Here is a 25,277-nt window from a genome sequence, read left to right on the forward strand (position 1 = left end):
CAAACAATCTTCAGCTAACTTCTTTTGGCGGGAAGGGAATTTCATGGTGGTGGTTACAAAAAATTTTCCAAATTTAGCCACGCAAAATTTAAACTTTTTTATAAATCGAAGTTGATGGAACGCTAATCGGAGTTGATGGAACGTTAATTGACGTTGATGGAACGTTAATCGAAGTTGATAGAACGCTAGTCGAAGTCAGTCAGGACCTCTTTGGTCTTTTTTAACATTAGTTCGGATAGAATAAAAACATACCTGATCAACACAACCAAACCTTCTGTCTTGCGTTTACTCTTTCTTTCCCAACAACTTTCGTTTTTGCTTATGTAGGTTTTAAAATCCACAAGTAATGAACCTCTTATAGCTTTATCTGAATAAATCTGGTTGATAAGCTTCTGTCAGGTTTCATTCCGTACGTTTTTATCAACGTGGTGAACCGGTTTCCCCGATTTCCCGATAATTAAAAATTGGAACTTTCCCGTGGGCGCGATTGGGCGTACCGCCATCGCGAAATATTTTTCGTGAAAATTTACCGTATTCTAACGCTAATATAATCTAGATAGGAAACAAATATTAAATTTGACCTTTTTTGGCTCGTTTTTCTAAATTTCAAGATATAAAGAACTATCTACGAATTATTTTTTTTAACGGGCGTTGAATCTACATTGACATATTTAATGATGTCATAATCAATGCCGTGCATATTTTGTCAGCGCCGTGCATATTTTGTCAACATCCTTTTCATTGGATAAATACCACTAAAATATACAAGATAAGTAAACATAAATTTATCGCCCGCGAGCACGACGACTTAGCTAAGCCGACTCTCTTATTCATTATCTAAGAATTGAAGCGGGAAAAGATAACCGCGCGGCTGATAGCGGACGAAGGTGTTTTTGAAGATATTTTCAGTTATAATCCAAGGTAGAACAAACTAAACATAGAAAGGGGGTATTTTTTAGTGCTCTATACGATGATCGGTATTTTTTTTAATTCTATGTTTAGATTTTTCTACCCAGCCCCGTTGCTATGTACGCGCGCCCTGTTGCTAAGACCTTTGCTTGAAATCGAAAGCGAAACCAAGATTATTTAGCGCACACTGCCGTTTGCGTAATATCGATAAAGTGAAATGTGGTCCTGACTGGTCGAAGTTGATCGAACAGTGATCGAAGCTCGTCAAACTCAATCGAAATCAATCAAATTTCGCATGTTTTTCGGTTTCGATTAGAATTCGAGTGGCATTCAATCAATACACCTTTCCCGTAATTCGTAAAACTAATGCGCGCGCATTATTTTGATGCTCTCCACCGTTTGGTCTCTGGAGGTAAACAAACCCGTTTTTGCCTGCGTGCCCTTAGGGAAAGTTGGTTTTTTGAGCTTTTCTTAAGTTCTGTCGAACAAAATCCTCTCAAATTTTAGTATGTTCAATCTATTCATGATATTATACCACCCTGAAAATATTTTGCCAAAAGAAGATCGCTGTCAAAAGTTAGAGGCTCAAATCCCACTTTCCCTAACCCCTCGCAGGCAAAAAAGCGTTTTTTACCTCCCAAACAATTTTATACACAACGGTGGAGCGCACATTTTCCCGGGCCATTTCTGAGAAATTTGAATTACGGGAAAGGTGTATTCGGCTAATCATCGAAAATCAATCATTCGATTGGATTCGAGTAAATTCAATTAATTCGATTGGTTCGATTGGCAATTGAAATCACATCACAGTTATTCGATCGCATTGGATTACGTTCGATTGCAATTTTTGTAAGTTGTTAATTAGATTGACACCGTCTGGTTATACTAACGGTATATATAAAGTAATTATACTAATAAGAGAAAAAAATCTGATTCTTACCAACTTTATTTCTTGAACATTATCCTTGTAATTCTTCTTTGTTAATTCTGTGACAGCAAAACTGATTTGAGACAGAGCAAGTGATGATCCGTCTAAACAACCTCCTGTTGTCATTTCCAAGGAATTACCAGTGCGAGTGCATTGCACTCTGTTTTTTCAAAGGCTACAGTCAGCCTTTCAAATGCACGTTTTCGATAGGTAGCAGGAATCAATCAATCTGTATAATAAAATGCTGATATCAGAAAATAAGACGTTACTAACGAACGATGCTGCAAAATCTACTCGAACGTGGAGCAATCAATGGCGGCGACAATATTGAAAGTGGTGTCAGCAAGACTGGGAAGCAAGTAGCGTGTTTACCGGCATACGAGTTCGAATAAGAATAGTACTGACCAAATTATATAGTTAAATTTAAAATTATTGTCATTTTTAGGTGAAAATAAATAGTATAGTTACTTTAAAAATAATATTTCTATTCATAAAAATGTTATATTGTTTATGAAAATTGTATATTATGAATATATTTTAAAACATTTGAAGGTCTGTAAAATACAAATTTCCCGTATTTTGATCAGTACGGTGTTTATTTTGTTAGCCGAAAGGAGGGTGAAGCCGAAGATCGGGAAAACAGAACAGCCGAAGCCAAAAGACTGAAAGAGTCGTCCGTCAACTTGGTCGATCCTAAGTATTCATTTTTGATACATTTTGTTGCTCTTTTATACTTTTGATTATATTCGCCATGGCTGCTACACTTAGACCATACCTAAATGCAGTTCGCTCCACATTAGAAACGGCAATGTGCCTGGAGAATTTTGCTTCCCAAGTTGTAGAACGTCATGTGAAACCAGAAGTTGAGGTCCGCAGCAGCAAAGAGCTTTTACTTGCACCTCTATGTATTGCCAGGAATGAAAAGGAGAAGGTATTGATTGAAGGTTCCATCAATTCTGTCCGTGTTAGTATTGCAGTCAAACAAGCTGATGAAATTGAAAAAATTCTATGCCACAAATTCATGAGATTTATGATGTTGCGAGCTGAGAACTTTTTTGTTCTTCGAAGAAAACCAGTTGAAGGCTACGATATAAGCTTCTTAATCACTAATTTCCATACTGAGCAAATGTACAAGAATAAATTAGTTGATTTTGTCATTCAATTTATGGAGGAAATTGACAAAGAGATCAGTGAAATGAAACTAGCTCTGAATGCAAGAGCTCGTATTTCTGCTGAAGAGTTCTTGAAAAACTTTTAGATTATCCTTCAAACTTTGGTTACGCATTTGATAATTTTTGTATTGATTGGTAGAATCTCTCTGTTAAAACCAGCAAAAGTGAAAACAATCATTGGGTGAAAAGAGATGCTTTACACAGGGACGACCAAGAATGTCTTCCTCATCTAGTTTTAGTAAGGAAATTATGACAAACTTATTTTAGAATCAATTCTGTTTTATAATTTGTGTTATTTTGTTAGATTATATTCTTTTTTATCCTTCTTGTGTAATTATTTTTTTGTTAATCACAATATTGTTTCACTTTGTTTACACACTCAATTTTGAAATTATTGATATTCCTTTGAACATTTCACCTAAGCAATGTCAGTTAAAATTGTGTCATAGTTTATTGAATCCAAACTTGCATTTTATAGCTCAGAAGAAGCAATTATTGTTTCCATGATATTTAACTATACATTTCAGAGACATAAAATATAACTCAATTACAAATCATTTGACTGTTAAAAGGTTGTGTCTAGAAAGTAGCTTTTCTTAAAAAATAAAATTTTCTCATTTTTGTAAATTAGGGATTATAATGGGGATTACCTCCAAAATTTGTACAAGTTTTGTTCAGATTCGAAATTTTAATTTATTTGAATAATCTTCCCCTGAAGTAATTTATGTGTCATTTTTTCTTTAATATCTTTTCAAAAAGTCTTCTTTATAAATTTCAAGAAGGATGCTTTAGGAACATGATTGCAATTTTACCGTCATTTTGTATAAGATTCTTGTTACTTTTCTGGAATCTTTCCATTATTTCGACATGAGATTAGGAAGGGTTTGTTTCTAAAGGTACGGAAAATCTTGTGTTTACTCACGAAACTGCTTAACTTTACGAAGCTTATTTTTAAGCTTCCCAAAGTCCTGGCCTTTTCAGCTAGAAAAGTGGCAAAGGAATCTCGGTATGGAAATGGGAATCTTATCAAGTTTGACAACTTTTTTGCCAATATTTTAGAAATTTTTCTGAAATTAGGAAATGTATATTACCAAACGTGATCGTGTAACATGTCTTAACATACAGTTGAAAATTTTTACATTTTTGAGAATATTATGGAAGAAGTATAAATCAAAAGATTTTTAAATTGAGATTTCTTTCCCAGCATTTTCTTTAAAGAAGTGTTGTTAGATTTTTTTTGTCAGAGAGTTAATCCTTGAAAACAAGAGAAAATGCCGGCTGAGTTTTAAAATGTTAGTGGGGAATGTTATCATGTAACATCATCTGCGTTGAACTTTTTATTTTCAGAAATTTTTCAAAAATGCGAAGAGAATGTTTCATCTCTGTAACACGGACTTTACACATTATTAATTATATTATTCAATCTGGCATTGTGATTAGAAAAAGTAAGGTCTAAATTTGAAATTATATCTTTTTTGGGTTGACATCTTTGATGTATAGACCTTTTCGCCTTTCCGTCCTCCATCTTGAATTGTATGCAAAAATACAGGAACGAAAATGCCGTGGTTGGATTTAGTTGGAATGTATGCAAAACATATGCAAGTTTACACAAAGATTAAAAAGACAACAAAGCATCTTATAAATAAATATTATAATCATTAGAACAATAAAAGATGAAATTTCTTAATCCAAAAAGAAATATTTACAGAACAACAAAAGCCTTTTAGGAATTTGTTCTTAAAGACATTGCATATTCTGTTTTCATGCCATAAAAAAATTCCACGAAGACGGAGTACACACATCAAACTTTCAAAACACGCAAACTGAAAGCAGTAATTATGACGTCACACTTTCTCAATGTTTTGATTTGATCATTTGGCGGCTCTATTCCCAGGAGAATAATTTGCCGTCAGCCGAATAAGGATTGTTTTTTACCTTCGCGGGTGATTTTTCAATTTGAGTTTCTGTCTAATATTATGGTCTTTTGAAGTGCTTGTTCTATGAGTGAATATAATTGTTTTTAGTTTTCAAGAAAAGCAAATTTAATCTTTCTTTTACAAGATTACACTTTAATATAATGCCAATTATGCATGTAAGTTTTTAATTCATACTTTCTTTTTGCATATGTTTTGCATACTTTCTAAGGGAATTTCACCACGGCAATTCGGCCACCATAATTTTTGCATACAATTCAATATGGCGGATGGAAAGGCGAAAAGGTCTATTGTCATTTTTGATGTTTTAAAACTTTTCTGACCAAATACAATTTGAGAAATTTTTTATGATGTACCTTGTCACTTTTCCTTGTGGATCACATGTGGCATAACTATAAATTTAACAATGAAATTATTATAAAAACATTATAACACTTGTATCATCTTATATTTAGGAATGAACACTTAAATGATAAATAAACCATGACATGTATAAATCGCACTCTGCTTGCATGCAGATTTTGCACTCAATTGAGGAAACCAACCGTGCTCCCCAGTTCTTGTATTGCTATTCAAAGGTATCTGACAACATCAAAAATTCAGTTTGATCAACACCAAATTTCTGAGAATGTTAAACCAGAGGCTGGAGCTCTATCGACTGGTCAAAAAGGTAAAAATAACACTCTTTGCTGCTCTTTGATGGTAAACTTATAGTCTGTGATTTTGCTAACATCTTGGGCCTACCGCGAAGATAAATTAACCCATGTTCATTTGTTCGTCCCTCTGTCTGTCTGTCTGTTACCACCTTTGGTCAAGATTGGCTCATTAGTTTTTTTTAATTTTTGGTACAGTAGGTGTAAAATTGCAATGTTCAGCCAAAACATTCATAACTGCGTTGCTTTTTGCTTTAAACCATTCAAAAGCGAAAGCGATTGGGTTCTAATGCTCATGTATTGTTTATCGATTTGATTGACTATTGATTTTGGTGCAATTAATTTAATCCAGTCAATCAGTACCCAAATCAAGATGAAAAAGATCAAAGGATCAAAGTGGTGTGCAACCTTGGCAGATTTTTTTTCACAGCAATAGCCTTTAGAGTGAATATGTGCCATGTGCGGTTGTCGGAATCTTCTTGGAGATTAACAAAAATAGGTCTCAAATTTTCTTTCTTTTCATGACCTGTACTCAATAAAGAAATTGTTGGTCAGGATCTTTCATAAATTAAATCAATTTGGACGCTAAAGAAAATTTTAATTGATAGACTTTATAATTATACAATGAGACCAACCTATCTCTTATTTTTAGTGAAACAGGCTGGGAAAGATGCAAGTTATATGGGAATCATGCTACTTGGCTTTGGTGTGACTGGTTGGTATATTTTAATTTTCACCAGAAGAATGACCCAAATAGTATGATCCTCTTTTTTAAGGGACTGTTAGAGCCATTGTTATATCACAAAATGGTAGGGGGGAGGTAGTAAAGGGAGGGGTAAATTATCCAGGGGACAAAACTGTCCGGAAGTGGATTGTCCTGCAAATGAATTCTCAACTGAAACTGTCATTGCATTATGATCTTAATGTTTCTTGTTAATTTATGGAGCTTTTAGTTTAATATTAGAACATTTTCTTAGGGAGAAAGTTTTGAATTTTAATTTTGAAAATCCAACGAAATTCAGAAAAAAGGATTCAAAAGATTGTAAAGATCTCCAATTTTAGTGTTCTAAAAATAATTTTTCAATATTTTGTCTCATGATAGTTTGATATTTTAGTACTGATATCCAGCCCTGATTTATGTGGTTGTGTTGTAGAAAAATCACATAGATCCTAAATTTTGTCTTCTTTTTGATTTTTAACCTTTTTTATGTGATGATTTGATAACTGTTTCATTTTTCTAGGTACTTTGATATGGTATGTGGTAGACGAATTGATGTTTGGCTTCAGTGCAAATTCAGTATACTCCAAAGCATTGAAATTAGTTAAAGATGATGATAGAGTAAGGTTTAAGTTTCTACTTCTCGGGCAAGGTCCTGGCTTTTAAATAATGACATTGGAAAACAAAGAATGCAGCTAATTTGTTGTTTAAAAATCTGAAATTTAGAATTAAACTTTATTTATTAGATTTATACTCTACTTTCGATTTTCCGAACAAAATTTGGTCGATATTTCTTGGTACTTCTTTTACATAGATACAATATGAAATAGGTGATAATCTCAAAGGCTATGGAGAAGAAACTTCTCGAGGAAGACGCCGTCATGTAACGTAAGTATCTATTATACTCGTTGGACTCTGAGAGGAAGAATGATCTTGTTTTATAAAAGTAAGCGATTAAAATCAAAAGTCCAAAAAGAATTGTACAAGCGTACTACCTTTAATAAAAGCCCAAACGTTGTTTAATTTTTTAGTTTTTTGGAGGGCATTTAATTTAGAATACAAAATATGCCACTTTAGAGTTGTTGAAATAGGGGTCAAGATAAGTTATCTTAATTACAATTAACACATATCTAAGTTTTTTCTCCACAGGATTCTTTTACAGCTACTTGTTTTGAATGGAAAAATTTTCCTTCGAGGGGAGGGCGTTTATTGTTTCAAAAAATCAATTTTAGGAAACGTTCTAGAGGGTCACCATTTTTCTGTATTTAGAGCATAATTTAAAGTTAGAATAAGACCATGGGTTTTAATTTCGTAATCCCAAAAAATATACAAATTTGACACTTTCAATTATCTTTTTGGTCTTATTATAGTTCTCAAGAGTTTGTGGTGGATGGTGTGAACCATATGCGTGTGAGATTTTATTTATCTGGTTCCAATCGAAAAGCAACAGTTCATTGTGAAGCTGTGGAGGTACGTTTGTTTAGATTTACCTTCTGGGTTTAGTGAAAAAAGGTTCAAACATTTCAGCACACCTTGACGGGTTTTGTAGATTTGAATAACTTGAAAATTTTCCACCCAGGACATTCTTATTCCAACACCCTCCCCCCGCTTATTAATTTTTGAGAACATGTCTTTGTAAGTTCCCTCTTTTGTCCTAATTCCGCTGTTTTGGGACAAGGTGGAGTTTTTACAAGCTCTTATTTAATTTGGTTGGTCGTTAAGATGTAATAAAAGAATCTTATTACTTTTTCTAAAGAACGCGTCATCTCTATCACTTTAAATGACCAATTAGTGAAGTATCTTGTAAAAACTCCAAGGCATCTCGCTGTTTTAGCCTCCTTTTCAAAAATTTTCCGCCCAGGACATTTTTATTTCAACCCCCTTATTAAGCTTATAAGCTTATAAAGTTTTGATATTTTTTCCAGCTCCCCCTCTCCCACGGCTAACTCCAACCTCCTTAGACTAGTAAACTAGTCGTTGAAAACAGACCCATATACAAAAAATCAAGCTCCAAATAAAAAGAATCGAAGGGATGAAGTTGCGTCTCTTTTCTGAATTTCAACGACTAGAAGCTACTTCCCTCAAAAAACGTTGTTTAATTTTACAACTTTTTTTAAGTTTTTGAGAATCCATCCAACTTTTTTGACTAAATGATATTACATAGTAACATTGAACATGGGAACATATAAATAAACGAGCATTTCTAAAATCGCAATAAACAGAAAGAAAAATAAATGCAATCCCGCATGGGTCAGACATACAGAAATCTGTATGTCTCTCCTTACGATTTTAGGTGAAGAAAAAAAGGCGTTGGAAGTAGCTTCTAGTCGGTTATTTTCCTTTTCTCTCACGCGCGCTGAATATTTAATTAGTGTTTACATTATTTGATTGACAGTTTTATTATAAGTAATAACCGACTAGTTTACTAGTCTACAACCTCCTCAGCTATTAGATACCCGAGAGTAGGTGACTTTATTGAAAGAAAATGGCTAGCCTATAGATATTTTTTTGCCTGCGTGTTCAAGAAATTTGTGACGAATGAAAAAAATGATGGCGTTGAAAACCTACCTTTAATTAGCTTCAGCACGGAACCAACTATTTTTGGGAGGATGGAAAGGTTCGCCAGAAGAACTTTGAATTTTCTTTTCTTTTCTATAGACATCAAGAGGCAAATTCGATTTCCGTTATATCTTCGTGGAGATGCAAGGCTTTCCTCCCAGTGAACCAGTCATTGTGGTTGATAACAGATAATTTTATTTTTTTTATTCAAATTTAGTTTTTTTATAATTTCATAGGCAAGTACATATTTTTTAAGGCATGAACCCGAAAAAGAGAATTCTAAATTTAATCTAGAATTCAAATTTTTTTCCCTTCAAAAACTCAGACTAAACGAAACGATGCGATTATTGTTTGGCTGCGCTCAAATTATTCTTTAAATCTATACGCTTTGATTGTGTACCCTTATGGTTACTCTCTAATTCCTGAATGACAGGCTTAAGATATGGTAACAAGCAGAGTGTCCAATTTTTTAAGTGAAGAGACTTTAAGAATAGTTTGTCTCAACCAGACTTAGTTCTATTAAAAAAGTTTGGTTTAAATATTTTCTTTTGAAAACTGTTTTGATGATTTTGTTTTGTTTTGTTTGTTTGCTTGCATTACTGGTGATGAAAATCTTTTTTGAAAGACTATTTGTTTTAGTGCCAAAAATGAAAGGAAAACATTGGAGTAATAACTCTAACTCCAAGGTACATTCGTTTGCAGTCATTTCAACTTGGAGGTAATATAGTTCATCAAAGCGACCGTAGTGCAGTGGCAGAGCATCCGACTACGGTGCGCAAGGTTGTGGGTTCAACACTCAGCCGGGTCATACCAAAGATTCTCAAAATGGTACTTGATGTCTCTCTACTTGGTGCTCAGCAATTAAGAGCAGGATCAAGAGAAAGAGGAGCCTTCGGATCGCCTCCGACTGCGGTTGCAGACTAAATTAAAACGTTGAAGATGGCTTTTTACACAAAGCTAATAAAAAATAATGAATTCCTTGGTTTCATGGAAAATGAATAGCTCTATCAGGTTTGTTATATTCCTACTGACACTTTAGTTTATTTTTAATTTTCCAAATAAATTTAACATGGATATGTCTTATTTTGCAGGATGTTTGGATAAAACAGTTTTGTGAATAAAAGTGTTTGGGATTAAAACAGATATTAATTTTTGCACCTTTAGATATTGTTATCTTCATGTAAAAATTGTATTTTATTTGTACTAAGTTCAACCAAGTTTTTTATTTTTTGTTATTTTTCTTTCAGGTTTTACAGGATGATTTGGAATTGATCTATTATTTTTGGCAAGGATGATTTGTCAATAAAAAATGTGAGAATTTTGTAATTTGGTAAAGTAAAAACAAGTGGCCAAACAATAAACTCTCATAAACGACGCTCTCTTACTCGAAAAGCTCCCTTATTTGATGAAAATACAATTCCCTTTGAAGATCGAATTAGAGAGTGTAAACTGTATATTCAAAAATAAGTAATTTTAAAAACCGTTAACAACCTTTAAAAACCTCCAGCGGTTTGTGGGATGGGGCTAATGGCGTAATGGCGTTATTCCAATTATCTTTTGCATGATTGTGTTATCAAGAATTTATGTGTGACAGGGCAACCATTCGGGGCGTGATTATTGCTATTTCGTGGTTTTTAGGAATTTTTTCAAATTTTTATGATCATGATGTGAGCACAAAATTTGGCTTTGATGACGTAATGAAAGGTACGCAGGGTTCTCCTTAGCCCCCCTTAAAAAGAGTACGGCTAAAAACTTGGATTCTTCTTAAAAATATGTTTTGTGTCTTTTGATTGATTTTTTTATAAAAACCAAGCTTAAATCAAGTTGAGAAAAATCTTACTTCATTTGAAACTGAAGATAACTATTTTGTTGATTTCTTCGAAAATAATTATTTTACGCGGTTTGGGTACTTTGAACCCTCGCAGAGCCGAAATAAATCCTTGTCGTTTTGATTGAAGTTGATTGAAGTTCACTATGTCAAACATTATATAAGCTATACAACATGTATATTTTTAATTTGAATAATGAATACAATTTTATTTTATCGGGGTCAATCACACAATGCCGCTCACCTCAGACTCATTCAAACCTGGTGAATTATGTATCTGTTGCTTAAAATTGCTTCTATCATCGTTTTTTATGAGAACATAAAAACAGGTTAAGAAATCTCGAGAAGCCTCGAAACTTTTTGGTTTATAAGTCTTAACATTTTCTCCATATTTTGATGCATACACTAAATAGCTACATATTTTTAAGACTGCAAATTGTTATAATTTATTTACGAAATCTGTAGCTTTTCATCCTGTGAATCTTAATGTTCTTATTTTGTTCTCATGCGACAATATTCCATTGAGGAGAATGAAACGTCAAGATAAAAGCGATTCACGTAGTCTTTTTTGAATTGTTAGTATTTCTTTGACGGTTGCCACTGCACTTGATGAGATTTCCTTTCGGTGTGTTTAAAGGTTTGTTTTTAAATAAGAGTGATATCGTCAGCTTACTCGTCAATTTTAATTTACAAGCTTTTTAAAATTGGATAGACACGGATGTGAGGCAAGATTGGCCAGAAACAGGAAAAGAAAAACATTTTTTCGCTTAAAATCAGCATAATAACAATAGGCAGACACTGATATGAAAGTCCTGATATGAAATATGTGTCTGGTTTGAAACATACAAACAAGCCGATAGTTATGTTCTGTTGTGAATTTGAGCTAGTTGGGAATCCGTCAACTTACCATTCTGAAATTACTTGAATTGGCGTTTTGATTTGTGTAGACTGGAGTCATTTATAATTCGTGTAATACAGTAGTATAGGCGTTATATGATAATACGATTATTGTTACGGGATTTAGTTAGTATAAACTAAAATTTGTTCCCTCATTACTTTTTTGCTTTATTTCTACTATGTCTGAATCAGTCGTCTTATGATTGGTGGGGTTTTTCTGTAAACAGTCAAACTCAAATCTCTCGTTATAATGTCACTTTTTGTAAGCCTTGTGAAATGTGTGAAGTGTTTATAGTTTGGGTCCAGGCTAATTTTAAGTATTATAATTTGATGAAGACTTTTTACAAGTGGAACTAAGATTATGTCTTCGTTATTAGGGTTCCGGCTCTTTTTTGTTGAAAACTTTAGAATTATGTCGTTGGTTACATTGATTTCAAAGCCCCGAAAGAGCTAGACTAGAGACTTCTGGATGGGAAAGGAAGCCACTTATTTCCCATCCTGAACATGTGACCCGTGTGTTTTTCAAACAAAATTTCTAAATACGGGGCAAACTTAACCCTTCGAGCATCTTCCTATTTTGTTACTAGGGGAAGCATCTTTGGGGAGCTTGATGCCCCCTTTAAAAACTCTTACATGCTATGTGGAGTTGCCTCACAAAATTTATACAAAAAACGTTTAAGCGAGGGGGGTCCTATTTTCGCTATTTTAAAAGAACGATGACTTCATCAATGATGTTGACATTTTCATCAAAGATGCCAATTCGTATTTCGTGCACACTTGCAAAATTTAGTCAATTAGTTAAATATATCAAAATTTATCAAAAATCCGTTTTGCCCCCCCCCCCCAAGGGTTAAGGGTTAAGGCTGTTTTTCCTGCTTGAGAGGTTGAAGATTGTACATTCATTTTTTTAGCTTCGAATCAAATCAGTCAAATAATGATGAAATGGCAAATAACTTTTCTGTTATCATTCCTATCTGTGTTCATTGGAAACACTATTCAATATGAAGGTAACGGAAATTTCATTTTCAAACCTACCCGGAGGTCCTATGAGTACAGTCAAGTCTAATCTCATCTCCATAAACCGAATGTCTTCAACAATCTTCTTGAGGCTTTTTGTCTCTCCATGACTCGAACAATCACTTCCCTTGACTGGTATTTTATAGCTTTTGTATTTTCTGAAGATTTTAATGAGTTATCATCATCGATAATTTTTAATGACATTGGGCTCTTCCAGAAAATTTTTGTACGTGGGGGGGGGATGGAGGATATATTGGATATTTTGGATATTTTGTCCGGGGCAAAATTTGATTTGTTTTTGGGACAAACTTTCTCTGTTTAGGGGTAATTTTGAATGTCCAGGGGATCAACTGATGCTTGTCCGGGGGTGAAATCTGTTGTCCGGGGGGTCAAAACTCACAATGTCCGGGGAACAAATTTCCACAAAGTGTTATATTCTCCACCATCCCCCTCCCCCTCCCCCATATTCAATTTTTTTCTGAAACAGCCCATTTCCAGGAGGGTGCATTGTAAATCCAAGTCGGCAATGTCCCAAAATAACAAATTCCTTGATCTTCTATTTCTTTCTCGAACGTTTTTAATTAAATGTTAACCGAAAGGATTTTCTGATTTAATAGAACAAACTACAATCATTGACAAAACCTATGGCACAAAGCCCAAAAATTAGTTAGCTCCCTCTCTCCCCCAAACAATGTTGTCGAAGGGGGCTAAAGACCGGCAAAAGAATATTTCTTTCCCAGCAGCATTTTTCGGAGGGGAGAGGGAGGTTATTGCCCTGTGTCTAAATTTGACCGCTGGAAATGTGCAATAATATATTGGCAACAATTGTAGATGTTCGCACTGTTTTTTCTCATTTCTCTAGGGGGAATGATCTTATATACCAATGCTGGAAGATGCCTTTGTCAAAAAAGGGATTACTGTGAAAACGGCCGTATGAACTTTGATGAAAGTGACGGTAAACCTGTTGAGCATTGTTGCCATTGGGGTAATCTGGTGTCTTTGGATTGCAACAAACACTTGAACTTCGTTTCAAATGGAGAACCCGTTTATGAGACACATAGTGAGTTGAATTAAAAAATTCTTTGTTATTTCTTCGCAACAGGAATCATGTGATTTATTTTTCAACTAATAAGTGATTTAATTCAAAACACCCCCTTCTCACAGATCCACTGGGACCTCTTCCCACTGGTAAAGTTGGCCAAAATATCGTCCCCGGTGGAAAATATTACTCCAATTTTTGTCCCCACCGAAAATAATCGAATAAACCAATCCTCACTGCAAACTATTATGCTATTTTTCCCATCATCTTTGAATTTTCTGACTTGAAAACAAAAGAATTTAAATCCCCTGCCATAAAAAATATGTGAATATCAATCCCAATCGAGTTTCAAGACGATATTTTTTTATTCCTACTGGCTGAAAAAGTCCTATCAGGTCAATGAGAAAGGGGTGTTTTAGAATAAGAAGATTTTATTATCAAAACACACACGGCATAATTGAATTCAAAACTCTTTTCAAACGAACTTCTTTGGACAACCACATGTCCGCCAAAATTTCTTTCTTTAAGGTACTGTATTCGATGATGCCGTAAAGATTCACTTTTCATATGGACTACTTCATAATGGAATCTTTTCAACAAAAAGTGATTTAAGACAAAAAAAAGCGAACTTAGTGCTTTATTAGAAGTCGAATTTTAGATTAAAATATAATCCATTCATTCTTCTGATGTGATGTTTTGTAGTACCAGAACCCAAAGGACGAAGCCTTGTCATATACAAAAGTACAAGTGATGTCAGAACCAACGATAAGAATAGAAAACTCTTCTTGAATGAGACTGGAGGATTAACAGCGGATTCCGGCATTTACTTCAATTATAATGGACCATCAGGAGATCGAATTCGTGTTCATTTTTGTCAAAGTAAGTTAATTCTCACAACAGGTGTTTTAGCCTGGGGTTCACTTACGCGCGGTTTTCACACAAACGTCTGATTGAAAGTAAAAGTGAAATATTTCGAAAAATATGCCGCTTAAAAAACAAAGAAAAGGCTAGATTCAATCCGTCGTTCTAAATGCAGCGCAAATCTTAAGGATTCACTTTTTCTTGTTTGAGAAAGGTTGAAGATTCCTTTCTAAGCGCCTTCGGGGCTCTAAACTGAATGGTCTATACAGGTTTTCAGATTTGGCTACATTGTATGATTTTACAGTTGAGTACATAAGGAAAAGAAACAGAGTCCCTCGTTACTCTATCCCGGCTCTACCGACTTACTTTCTAATTTACAGCTACTATCTCTGTATACACGATGAAAATAACATCCCCGGACAATTTTATGATGACTTTCGATTTCGATCGACTCGGACGGTTTACATTCGATGCTGCAGCCTTTCCGGCGTAAGTATCGGATTGATGAAAGAAACTAGTTTGGTTTAAATCAGCCATTCCATAAAGTATTTATTTTCAGCAGAAAATAAAAATAAAAATAAAACTTGTTGTTTTTTACTTATTATGATCAAAGAAACGATTCGGAAGCGCTCTAAATTAGCTTGGAAGGGTAAAGTTTTAACTCTAAGATTCAACACTAGACTTAGGGCTCTGACCATAATGAATTTTTTATATTTTCCATCTATAAAATATAGTTTTCTGCCTGATGTAACCAACAAAATCATGGCATGTTATACATTTTCTGTTACGCCAACTAGTCGTAAATCTAAAAATTTGAAAATCATAATGAAAAAAAAAATTGACGAAGAAGAAAATGAAGAGATTTTCGGAAATGTTTTGTAAAAGCTTCTTTGTCTCAAAATCTTGAAAATAGTGGTTTTTAACCAATTTTACATCCCAATTTTTTGTAGAAAACAACCATAATTTTCGATACATTAGGTTAGAAAATTTCTTCCGAAAATTTCTTTGCGGATATTTAAAAAAAGTTTGAAACAAAAAGGTTAATTACCCATTAAAACTTAGCACTTTTTGATGAAGAGGGTAATATAACATTTTATTTTAACGTATTTTTAAAGTTCATAACGTCATTTTGTAACTAATTTCTTAATTACTCTTCAGGGATAAAATTACCAAACAACTTGTAAAGTCAGTTTTTCGTTGAAAGTGTCAAGGAACCCAAAACAAAAGTTTTATCTTAAAATCCCTTATCAAATTTCTGACTATGATCAGAGTCCTTAAGACTTACGACCTTATGATCTGAGGTTCCAAAAGTTAAAGAATGGTCCTATAGGGCTCAGAATATAACCTGGAAGTCTATAAACCCCTCCCGAATTGAAATACTCGGATAAATTTATCAATTAGCCCAAAAGGGATTTTCTCGCCCGATCTCCAAATTTCGAAAAACGAGGAAATAAGCTAAATTCTCAATAGATTTTGACCATGATTATACAATGGCTTCTTTGAGGGTACTACTTTAAAGAAAAACTCCGATCAAATATGGTCAATAAAGCTTGGTCCAGAGTTTGTAACGGTCAGTTGTTCCATACTATTCTTCCGTCCATAGGCTTTACGAGTGAGTTTATGTTTTCGAGATAAAAAGGTATAAAGCCCAGACCACTTTGCTTGACGACATTAAAAATGCCAAAATACCGTCGTCTGTTTAGGTAAGCAAAGAGTGCGTAGCGTCGTATATAAACATAAAAATGTTTATGGGTAAAAGGTCGGGGTTAAGTTTAATAATGTCCTTTAAAGTCATAACTTTTCCAAAAAAAAAGCTTCAGAAATAAAAGTTATTTGGACTATATTACTAGAAAGAGATTTAATCACAAATTGATAATGTTATAATTTTCCCTAAAATTTCAGACAACTCCAACTACCCCTCACTCACCTTTATTACCTATCGACTTATTTCTAGACCGAAGGAAGCCGTGTATGTACGAGAATTGAACCCAAACGTCAATCTTACATCAAATGAAATGGCTATTCAATTCAAAAAAGGAATCGAAACTATTAATTTATTCATATTTGTAAAGGTATCTGATATCGTTTGCTTACTCATCAATTTTGATTTACAAGATTTTTTCCATTGAAGAGGAAAATAAAAACAACTTTTTGCTTTTATCAGCATAATATAACAATAGGCAGACACTGTCCTGATATGAAATATGTGCATAATATGAATATTCATGACATGCACCATTGCAATGCCTTCCACGGACCAAACAGCTGATTGGTTGAAAGTGACGTATTGACTGATTTTACGTCACTTACAACCAATCAGTTATTGGTGCACATCATGAATTGGCTGAAACAAAACAATCAATAGACTTTTTCATAAATTACGTTACGAACATCACTTGTCTCGTTTTCAAATTATTGCCATGGTGATTAACTCTCAGTGGATTTTATTAAAACTACTTCCTATTCATAAAAAAATCATTTAATGTCTTAAGGGACTTATATACCATGGTAATTGTTTGAATACGAGGCAAGTGATGTCCGTGACGTAATTTATGAAAAGGTCTATCGCATTATAAAATATAGATTAGAACTTAGTCGCAACGTGGTAACGCGGTCTTTTGGCTGAATATTTCTCTGACTAGTTCATATCATAAGAGTATCATCTGCGAAATTTAATCCCTGAGAAACTGGGAAACAATAATTACAAGGTCTCAAAAGAAGGAAACACCCCTGTCTCAGTGCCCCGGTGGCATGATTTCAGTACATGATTTTTTTCAGTACATGGTTTCAGTACATGATTTTTTCCTACGTCACTGCAGTAATCAAATTTTTATTGCACTCATTTGTAATCATCCTAAATGGCTTGGGAATTCAAGAACTGTTTTTTATTGTCGCTGTCTTTATTCAATTTATATCTCAATTCACAAATGAGTGCAATAAAAATTTGATTACTGCAGTGACGTAGGAAAAAATCACCGGGGCACTGAGACAGGGGTGTAAGGAAAACCGACATCGACTTTTTATTTCTGCCTATCTTCTCTGAGGCTGATTTCTGACCCCCTGGTGACTTTTCTAACTTACTTACTATGTTTTCTGTCTATTCTAATGTGTTTTTAACTGACCTTGAATTATCGACCCGACCGGGGTTCGAACCCACCAAATGAAAGAGCTTCTGATCAGAAACCCAGCGCGCTATCCGTTGAGCAACACTCGCACAGCAGAATACAAAATTTGGAAATACTTATTGAATGAAAAAAAGACGGGGGTAATGTTATTATAATATGAGTAAAATTGCCCCTTCTTTAACCTGACTGAAATTCGAGCCGTTACTAGCAACCCTGCGGGGCCCAAGGCGCCGAGTATGCACCCGGCACAGTGACAAGCCGCTACTAGCAATCCTGACCTAAGCAATTCCAAACAACAAAACCCCCGGAAAATTTTTTCCTTATTTTGAGACATTGTAATTATTGTTTCCCTGAGAAACTACCCTAGTAATACACCTTTTCGACCGTAGCTGCCAATTGCCGCACAGGTATTTCTTTGTCTGCTTTATCCCACTAAACTCGATCCAATCCTTTTTTGACACATTTTTCTATTGTCTATAGATGCGAAAAAAGGACTGGGACGGTTTTAGTGGACAAAAGAAACCCGCGCGTCAATTGGCGACTACGGTCGAAAAGGTGTATATAACCTCATTCACACTCTTATATTTTTTGTTTTAAGGTTGTAGTGGAATACATTCCAAAGGCAATCAAACTGGTTTATGACGGTGCGGTCAATCCCTTGCATACACTAAGCGCAGTGCAACCTCATGAGTTCTTGCAAGGTTGGATATTATTTCCTTCGATGCAAACTGTTTGATTTTGTATCTTTCCCAGCTGACACGCAACGTTGTTTCAACGTTCATCTAACGTTAAATGGACGTCCATATAATGTTAAATTGACGTTGAAAAAACGTTGTGTGCCGGCTGGGTTTATATATTCTGGGTTTATGTATTTTCTGATCCACTATATCGTGGTCAATTAAAGGCATGTTCCAAACAAAAATAGAAAGATGATTAACCTATCAGATAATCTGAAAGATTTTTCCAATACACCTTTTCGACCGTAGCTGCCAATTGCCGCGGAGGCATTTTTTACCACCTTAAACTTGATCCAATCCATTTTTTACACTTTTTTCAATACACCTATTTCCTATTAGCAGATTCATGCAAAAGTCACGAAAAAAAGTCGAGTAAACAAACTTTTGATTGGCGGAGACGTGCAAAGATTACCTCATACTCTGGACATTTTGAAAAAATATGCTTGTATGTGCAATATTTCAGCCAATCAGAGACTTTCTCGACGTTTTTCGTGACTTTTTTACATGAATCCGCTAATAGGAAATACGTGTATTGTCTTTCGGTGCGAAAAAAAGACTGGGACGGTTTTAGGGTGGTAAAAAATGCAAAAAGTCGAAAAGGTGTATTTTGTCCTATGCTGCTGAGGAAAGTCATGTCTTTTCTGAAAAAAAAAACTGAAAATGCAACCTTTTCTTTACATCCACAAATTTTATGTAAATTACACGCTTTTTTTATAAAAACAAACTATATAAAAACATTGGCTTCGGTGGCCAAAATGTTAAGAACAAGTTAAGAACATTTTAAGATTTCACGGACTTTAAAACACCAAATTTCTTAAGAAAAGGGACAAAAATACTCAAAAAATGGCGAAAATAAGAACATGTTAAGAACATCCTAAGGCTTCAAAAATTTGGGATGTTCTTATAAAAATACGTGTACGGGTGATAATTATTTCGCCCTGTTAGCTCAATCAATCAGTAATGTTTTTACCTTTTTTTAGCGCTGGGATGTAATAAAGTAATGAAGATTTATTATTTGCAAAAAGACTTTCGAGTAACTTCCTCTAATGAAGTATTAAATGCAGGAAGCTTATCATTTGTCGTTAACGTCGATAAATTCATTGGAAAAAGGTAAACTGTGTTTTTATAAATTGAGGTTTTTAAAGTACCCCAGTCTTCAAATAAACGCCCTTTCTTTACGCCTCCGTAGAATAAACGCCTCTCCTTTAGGGAAAATTTTCAATGAACAACCCCCTTAAATAAACGACATCTTCAAGTAAGCGCCCTTTCTTTACGCCTCTGTCAAATAAACCCCTCTACTTTAGGGAAAATGTTCAATGAACAGCCCCTGCAAATAAACGACCTCTTCGAATAAACACACTCCCCCCCAACTGTATGTCTAGAAGGGGCGTTTATTTGAAATAAATGGCAGTAGAGAAGTATATTTTGAGGGATAACTTAGATATGCACCAATAATTATTTTTCATTTTGGCCCATTTTTTACATCTCTAAATAAACATTATTTGTACTCAAGGAGTAATGAAAAGGTTCTAATTCACATTGCTGAAGTGGCCTTGCTTTTAAATTATCCTAATAAACACCCCCTTCTTTTAAACTCAAATAAACGCCCTACAGATTTAAAAAGCCGAAGGGCTAGATGTCGTACTTTGGCTGAAAAGTGTGCCGTAGTTAGGTAGGAAATCCTACATAGGTCACGTGACATTACAATAGAATTTCAGCGCTTGACCAATCAGAAACTGCGCGGGTGTTTTCGAAAACAATAACAGCAATATTTTTTGCAATATTTACTTTTTTTTGCTTGGAAATGACATCTAGCCCACCGAGCTTTGTAAATCTTCTTTTTTCTATATTTTACAGCTCCATTCTTTAAGGTGGTCATCGACCCATATAATATCAGTCTGTCTTTTTTCTGGTCAAATTTTCATTTTTTGGTTAAAACTCAAATATAACCTATTCACAACAACTTCCCAAAGTTTCAGGTCATAGAAATAAGAGGAAGGTTAAAAATTTTAGTTATAAAGATACTTACCTAGACAGAAATTGGTCTCCGCCCGTTTGCGCCCGTATTTCCGCCCAGCGATAAAACATTTTTATTTTTGTTATATAGTATCAATGTATACCAAAAAATGTTTCAATAACTTTACAGAATAGTGTTTTTAATAAAAGAGCCTTTTAGGGTCGATGACCACCTTAAACCTGAATTATTGCAAAATTACCTTATTACACAAATATTTAACGGCCTTGAAATTTGCACGATCTGAAATTAACACGAATTTTTCTACTTTTTCAAGGAAACAATGGCTGATTTTAATTAAGGGGGTTTTTATTAACACGGATTTAAAATGGATAATAAAATGACTAGTAATATTCGTGCAATAAAGTATTATAAATGAGACGATTCCCATACAATAATGACCGGTTAGTGAGGGCTGTACTAATACAATAATTGCCCGAGGGCAATATTTTCAGTACAGCCCGAAAATGAATTTTCCTAACGACGGGCAACTCTGGACAGTATAGGCCCGTCGTCATGCGAAAAGAACCAATTGCATTGCGCAAAAAGTCATGTAGCCCGCTTTGAAAAAGTAACCGGTTAACAATATATTATAACATTGTTTTTTATAGATTTATTGAAGTTCCTATCTGTGGTAATGAGGAGATGCTTGGAGGTTTGGATGAGATGACAATGACACCAACCTTAACGCCCCAGCAGCTTTTATTTGATCGGGTAACTAAACGTTAAACCTTCGCAAACCTTTGAAAATGAACAATAAATACTCAATATTGATTACTGCAGTTTCAACTAAGTTGTTCTCGTTCTTATCCATTGCTCTACCGTACACTTTCTTTTCAAAAACAATTTTTTAAGAACAATGAGGCTCAAAATCGCTAAAAAAATAAGAACAATTGATGAGCAATGCTGAGCCTGAAACAACTAAATTTCAAGCAATTTAGGGGTCAAAGTAGTATAAAAATTGGATATAATGCCCAAAATACCTCAATTACACCCTACACATACAAGGATAGGATAAGAACAATTTGAAGCTCAAAGTAGCCAAAAAAATAAGAACAGCCGAGCCTCATCAAAATTTTACTGACTCTTATAAAAAAGTGTATGTAAAGTGTAAAGTTGTTTGGCTGCATTATTTGCCGATGTCGGATATATCTGAAATAAAATTTAAAAGTTTGTTCAAAAGTGTGGTTTGAAGGCATTTTTTTTAAGTTCTGAAAAAGGCTGTTATAATTTTTCTTGTAGGAAGTCATTCTCCCGCAATGATTGTGTATTAAAAGGTTTTGTCCTCTGGATTTTTCCAATCTTATTACGTACATTTTTTTTGTAAGAACATCCAAAATTTTTGAAGCCTTGGTATGTTCTTAACTGTTTGAGTTTTAAGTCTAAAAATGTTCTTAACATGCTCTTATTTTCACCATTTTGTAAGCATTTTTGTCCATTTTCTTAAGAAATTGGCCATTTTCGAGTCCGAAAAGCCTTGAAATGGTCTTAACTTGTTCTTAATGTTTAGTCATCGAAGCCTTTTGTTCTTATATTTATAGTTTGTTCTCATAAAGAACAACGTGTACACAATAGAAAGGTGAAATTAGCCAAATGCCGGGATTCTAAGCAATTTATAAAATTGCTCGATAAGTATATGTTTTCTTTTAAAAGCATAACGTTTATAAGCATATGCAGGCTCAGTTTTTGGTACCTAAACAATAAGAACAATAGAATGCTAAGCATAGTGCGAGCCTGATATAGGGATAGACACTTGCTTATAAAAAAAACATGTATGTAAAAGATCCAGATGTCGGATATACCCGACAATGACAAATAGAATGAAAATACGCATATCGTGTACACACGTTATTGGCACGGAAAGGATTAGAGAGGACGGCTCAAAACATTTGTCGACACATAAGTCATTTTCCACTTCTTGAAATACGACTGGTCTCTTGAGTCTTAGAATTTTATTGGCGGTAGTGTTCCTTTAATAAGAGCCATTGATGGAAATATTAGTATTCTTCATTGAACATTTTCCTGTTTTCAGATTACAATACAATTGGACTTAGTTATTCCAGATGTTTTCTACCCACAAATGGTTGGAAATGAATTTAAATTCGTAAAATTGGGTACGTGTTTTTCTAACTAATCCTCTGTCTATTTACCCCCTTTTGTATGCGTTTGGTTAGCCTTTACAAAGAAGGCCCTTTTTGCGCCAGAGCTTAGAGAAACTAGGTTAGATCTTAGATTGATTATTACATACCTGTACTCTGCAACGAAAGCTTTTCAAATTAGCCAGATTAGGATAAGTCCAGTCATAACTTATATGTAAACGTAGCATCTTGTTATACTTTCAATGATTTCAGCTCTACCTTATACCATGCCTATTGTGGATTCTGTTGACAAACTACACATCTATCAATCATCTAATGTCGACTGGCATACTGCGAATCAATTCTGTTTGAATAAAAGTCAAATCTTAATACCGGATCATATAGCAGAAAGCGTTCACGGTCAATTAACTGATAAACGAATCCACCCACCCGGTACTGTGTCTACCATTAAGCAAAACTTTTTCCAATATACTGATGCTTATTGGAAGACGGTTGACAATGAATGCGCATGCAACGTTACTATAAATCAATGTCAAACGGAAGATCATCAAGGTTGTACTCGAAAAGCAGCCATTATATGTTATGAGCAACATGTTCCAGGTATATATAAACTTTAATTATCACAGACCCGGTGAGACCCCCTTCTCAAGGAAAAATAAAAAGAAAAACTTCCCCCAATGCGAAACCCTCCAATTTGGAAAGATATTGTGACAAAAAAATACATAAAACACCCATTAGCCACCCTTTTTATCACGTCTTTTACTGCTTTAACTCCTGGCGTTAATCCTGGACATAATATCAGTTTTGCTATCCTGGCCAAATGACCAAAATGATTGGAGTTTTTTGAAAAGAGGTAGATTAATGGTAACTCAATGTTAGTATTGACTGAATATGATGAGAAATGTTTATTACCCTTTTCAAAAACTGCATTATAATATAACACACCTGTTCGACTGTAGTCACGCGGTAAAGTAATTAAATAAGTGGTTTCACTTTTTCTTGTTTGTGAGAGGTTAAAGATTCTACTCTAGTCTTTGGGGTTTCAAACTCAATGGTTTAAATGTAGATCACCGCGGCTAGCTTCTTTTAGATTTCACAGCGCAGTATAAAACACCATCATATTACATATTTTGCAATACATGTTTTTTTTTATAAGCATAACGCTTATAAGCATATGAAGGCTCATATTTGCAGAATTCCTAAACATAAGATAAACATATTTGTCAGCCTTAAATATTTTTCCACTTGTAATTTTTATCTGTTTAAAAAGGTTTGGTGGAGGTCAAGTAAAAAAAGAGACATTCCACTGCTCCCAAAATCTTAACAAATTTTTACAAAATTTCTGAAATTTCACTCATAAACTTGGCTCGAGGTGAGTCATAAGCATGATTCATAAGCATATAATAAGCATAACATATGCATGGATGCTTTGAGAACTTAAGCATACATGAGCCTATGGCCAAGGGGCATACACTTGCTTATAAAAAAACATGTAACGTATATCTGCGCATAGACCTCAGTTTAATAGTGACCCGCGATGCTGTTCCCGAATGAGGACTGGATAGCTCATCAGTCGGTAAAGCAATTGTACGGCAGTTGTAAGGCAGAAGTCGTGAGTTTGAATCTCACTTCTGTCCTCAGTTTCATAGCTCGCTGTCAAACTGACGTCAATTAAATAAAATGACCGTCTGCAATCCCCACCGTAATATTTGGCACAAAAAGGGAATTCCCTCAAATTTGAAATCTGCAAGTGATTTTTAAGTGCTTTAAGTACGGTTGGAAACTTAGGACCTTAGGATCTCAGGATCTAAAAGCTCAAAGATGTTCCAATAAATCCCCAAAAGTGCCAATATATTAGTATATAATATCGCCGTCTACATATTACGTATTACATAGAATTTTAGAAGTCTATTTACAGTAGGGGAATCTTCATCTTTATCTACATCAGATTCCTATCTCGTTTTCGGTTCCACTTTCTGGGAGATTCCCTCGCTCATACTCAATCCCAGTTCCAAATTCTGGCTTCCGGGCCCTTTTAGCGGCCTCGACATTTGAAGGGTCTGCTTTATATGTCTTCTGGAGGCAAGACCGTTCTCTAACTTCGGATAGGCCCCGCTGGCAAGAACGGTCTCTCCTTCACATGGCATTAGCAGAATTTTTCGTGCTTATTCAGTGCCCTTTTTTGGTAATAAAAATTTTTGTTCTTATTTTGTTGTCTAAGAAAAACGAAAACGATGTATATTTATTTATTTTTTCTTCAAAAACCTTTATTATATATAATATATATACATATATACCGTAGCTTTATGCTTTATGGTGATAAAAGAGATGTTAATAAAAACCTTACAGGGCAGTATGCAACATCACGTGGTACATATTACATCGAAAACATTGTCCACCATAAACAGGAAGAAGCAAATGGACATTGTAGAACTAAAGGCGGTGTTTTGGCTACTTTTCCTGAACAAGAAGACTGGAATGATTTTCGTGAAAATGTTCAAATACAGTATGTATATACCTATCTTTCTCCTCGCAACAAGAGGACGGAGCTCTAAAACCTCGTCATAAAAACCTCCCCCGTCATTTCGTAGACCTAGTAGGGACGAGATGGAGTTTTTACAAGCTCTTATTTGATTTGGTTGGTCGTTAACAAGTAATAAAACAATTTTGTTACTTTTTCTAAAGAGCGCGTCATTTTTACTACTTCAAATGACCAATTATTAAAGTAACTTATAAAAACTCCATGTCATCTGACCTAGTAGCCCCCCGGGCCATGAACATATAAAC

At 34.5% G+C, this 25,277-nt stretch overlaps 4 protein-coding genes across 4 annotated transcripts in view; 3 read left to right on the forward strand and 1 right to left on the reverse strand.

Annotated features, from left to right (window-relative positions):
• The window catches only part of LOC136817745 (CCR4-NOT transcription complex subunit 1-like), a 39,656-nt gene extending 37,475 nt beyond the window's left edge, over positions 1-2,181 (reverse strand). The window contains exon 1 of the mRNA XM_067074058.1: positions 1,850-2,181. Coding sequence (XP_066930159.1) covers positions 1,850-1,963 — 114 coding nt within the window. The 5' untranslated portion in view covers positions 1,964-2,181. The remainder of the gene's footprint in view (positions 1-1,849) is intronic.
• A 267-nt stretch (positions 2,182-2,448) lies between these two features.
• LOC136817692 (actin-related protein 2/3 complex subunit 4) lies at positions 2,449-3,730 on the forward strand. Its single transcript, XM_067074007.1, has one exon. It carries the CDS (start codon positions 2,589-2,591, stop codon positions 3,093-3,095), a length of 507 nt encoding a protein of 168 aa, XP_066930108.1. The 5' UTR covers positions 2,449-2,588; the 3' UTR covers positions 3,096-3,730.
• A 1,661-nt stretch (positions 3,731-5,391) lies between these two features.
• Positions 5,392-9,162, forward strand: LOC136817751 (mitochondrial import inner membrane translocase subunit Tim21-like). Its single transcript, XM_067074067.1, has 6 exons — positions 5,392-5,613; positions 6,249-6,311; positions 6,838-6,935; positions 7,129-7,202; positions 7,685-7,784; positions 8,973-9,162. The coding sequence occupies exons 1-6, from the start codon at positions 5,427-5,429 to the stop codon at positions 9,063-9,065; spliced, it is 615 nt and encodes a 204-aa protein (XP_066930168.1). The 5' UTR covers positions 5,392-5,426; the 3' UTR covers positions 9,066-9,162.
• A 3,354-nt stretch (positions 9,163-12,516) lies between these two features.
• Positions 12,517-25,203, forward strand: LOC136817727 (uncharacterized). Its single transcript, XM_067074043.1, has 12 exons — positions 12,517-12,605; positions 13,478-13,675; positions 14,357-14,533; positions 14,896-15,004; positions 16,470-16,587; positions 18,239-18,341; positions 19,358-19,487; positions 21,003-21,105; positions 22,424-22,505; positions 22,743-23,090; positions 24,840-24,996; positions 25,176-25,203. The coding sequence occupies exons 1-12, from the start codon at positions 12,533-12,535 to the stop codon at positions 25,201-25,203; spliced, it is 1,626 nt and encodes a 541-aa protein (XP_066930144.1). The 5' UTR covers positions 12,517-12,532.
• Positions 25,204-25,277: the final 74 nt, after the last annotated feature.

This window comes from Clytia hemisphaerica, unplaced genomic scaffold (genome assembly GCF_902728285.1).
Source record: "Clytia hemisphaerica strain Z4C2 unplaced genomic scaffold, Clytia hemisphaerica genome assembly, whole genome shotgun sequence".
Classification (NCBI taxonomy): domain Eukaryota; kingdom Metazoa; phylum Cnidaria; class Hydrozoa; order Leptothecata; family Clytiidae; genus Clytia; species Clytia hemisphaerica.

Bases quoted from the DNA above. Each gene is read 5' to 3' on its own strand.
- LOC136817751 (XM_067074067.1), top strand. From the start codon at position 5,427: ATGACATGTATAAATCGCACTCTGCTTGCATGCAGATTTTGCACTCAA. The intron at 6,312-6,837 runs GTTGGTATATTT...TCATTTTTCTAG, and splicing joins ACTTGGCTTTGGTGTGACTG to GTACTTTGATATGGTATGTG. The intron at 7,203-7,684 runs GTAAGTATCTAT...GTCTTATTATAG, and splicing joins GGAAGACGCCGTCATGTAAC to TTCTCAAGAGTTTGTGGTGG.
- LOC136817727 (XM_067074043.1), top strand. From the start codon at position 12,533: ATGATGAAATGGCAAATAACTTTTCTGTTATCATTCCTATCTGTGTTC. The intron at 21,106-22,423 runs GTAACTAAACGT...TCCTGTTTTCAG, and splicing joins AGCAGCTTTTATTTGATCGG to ATTACAATACAATTGGACTT. The intron at 22,506-22,742 runs GTACGTGTTTTT...CAATGATTTCAG, and splicing joins ATTTAAATTCGTAAAATTGG to CTCTACCTTATACCATGCCT.
- LOC136817692 (XM_067074007.1), top strand. From the start codon at position 2,589: ATGGCTGCTACACTTAGACCATACCTAAATGCAGTTCGCTCCACATTA.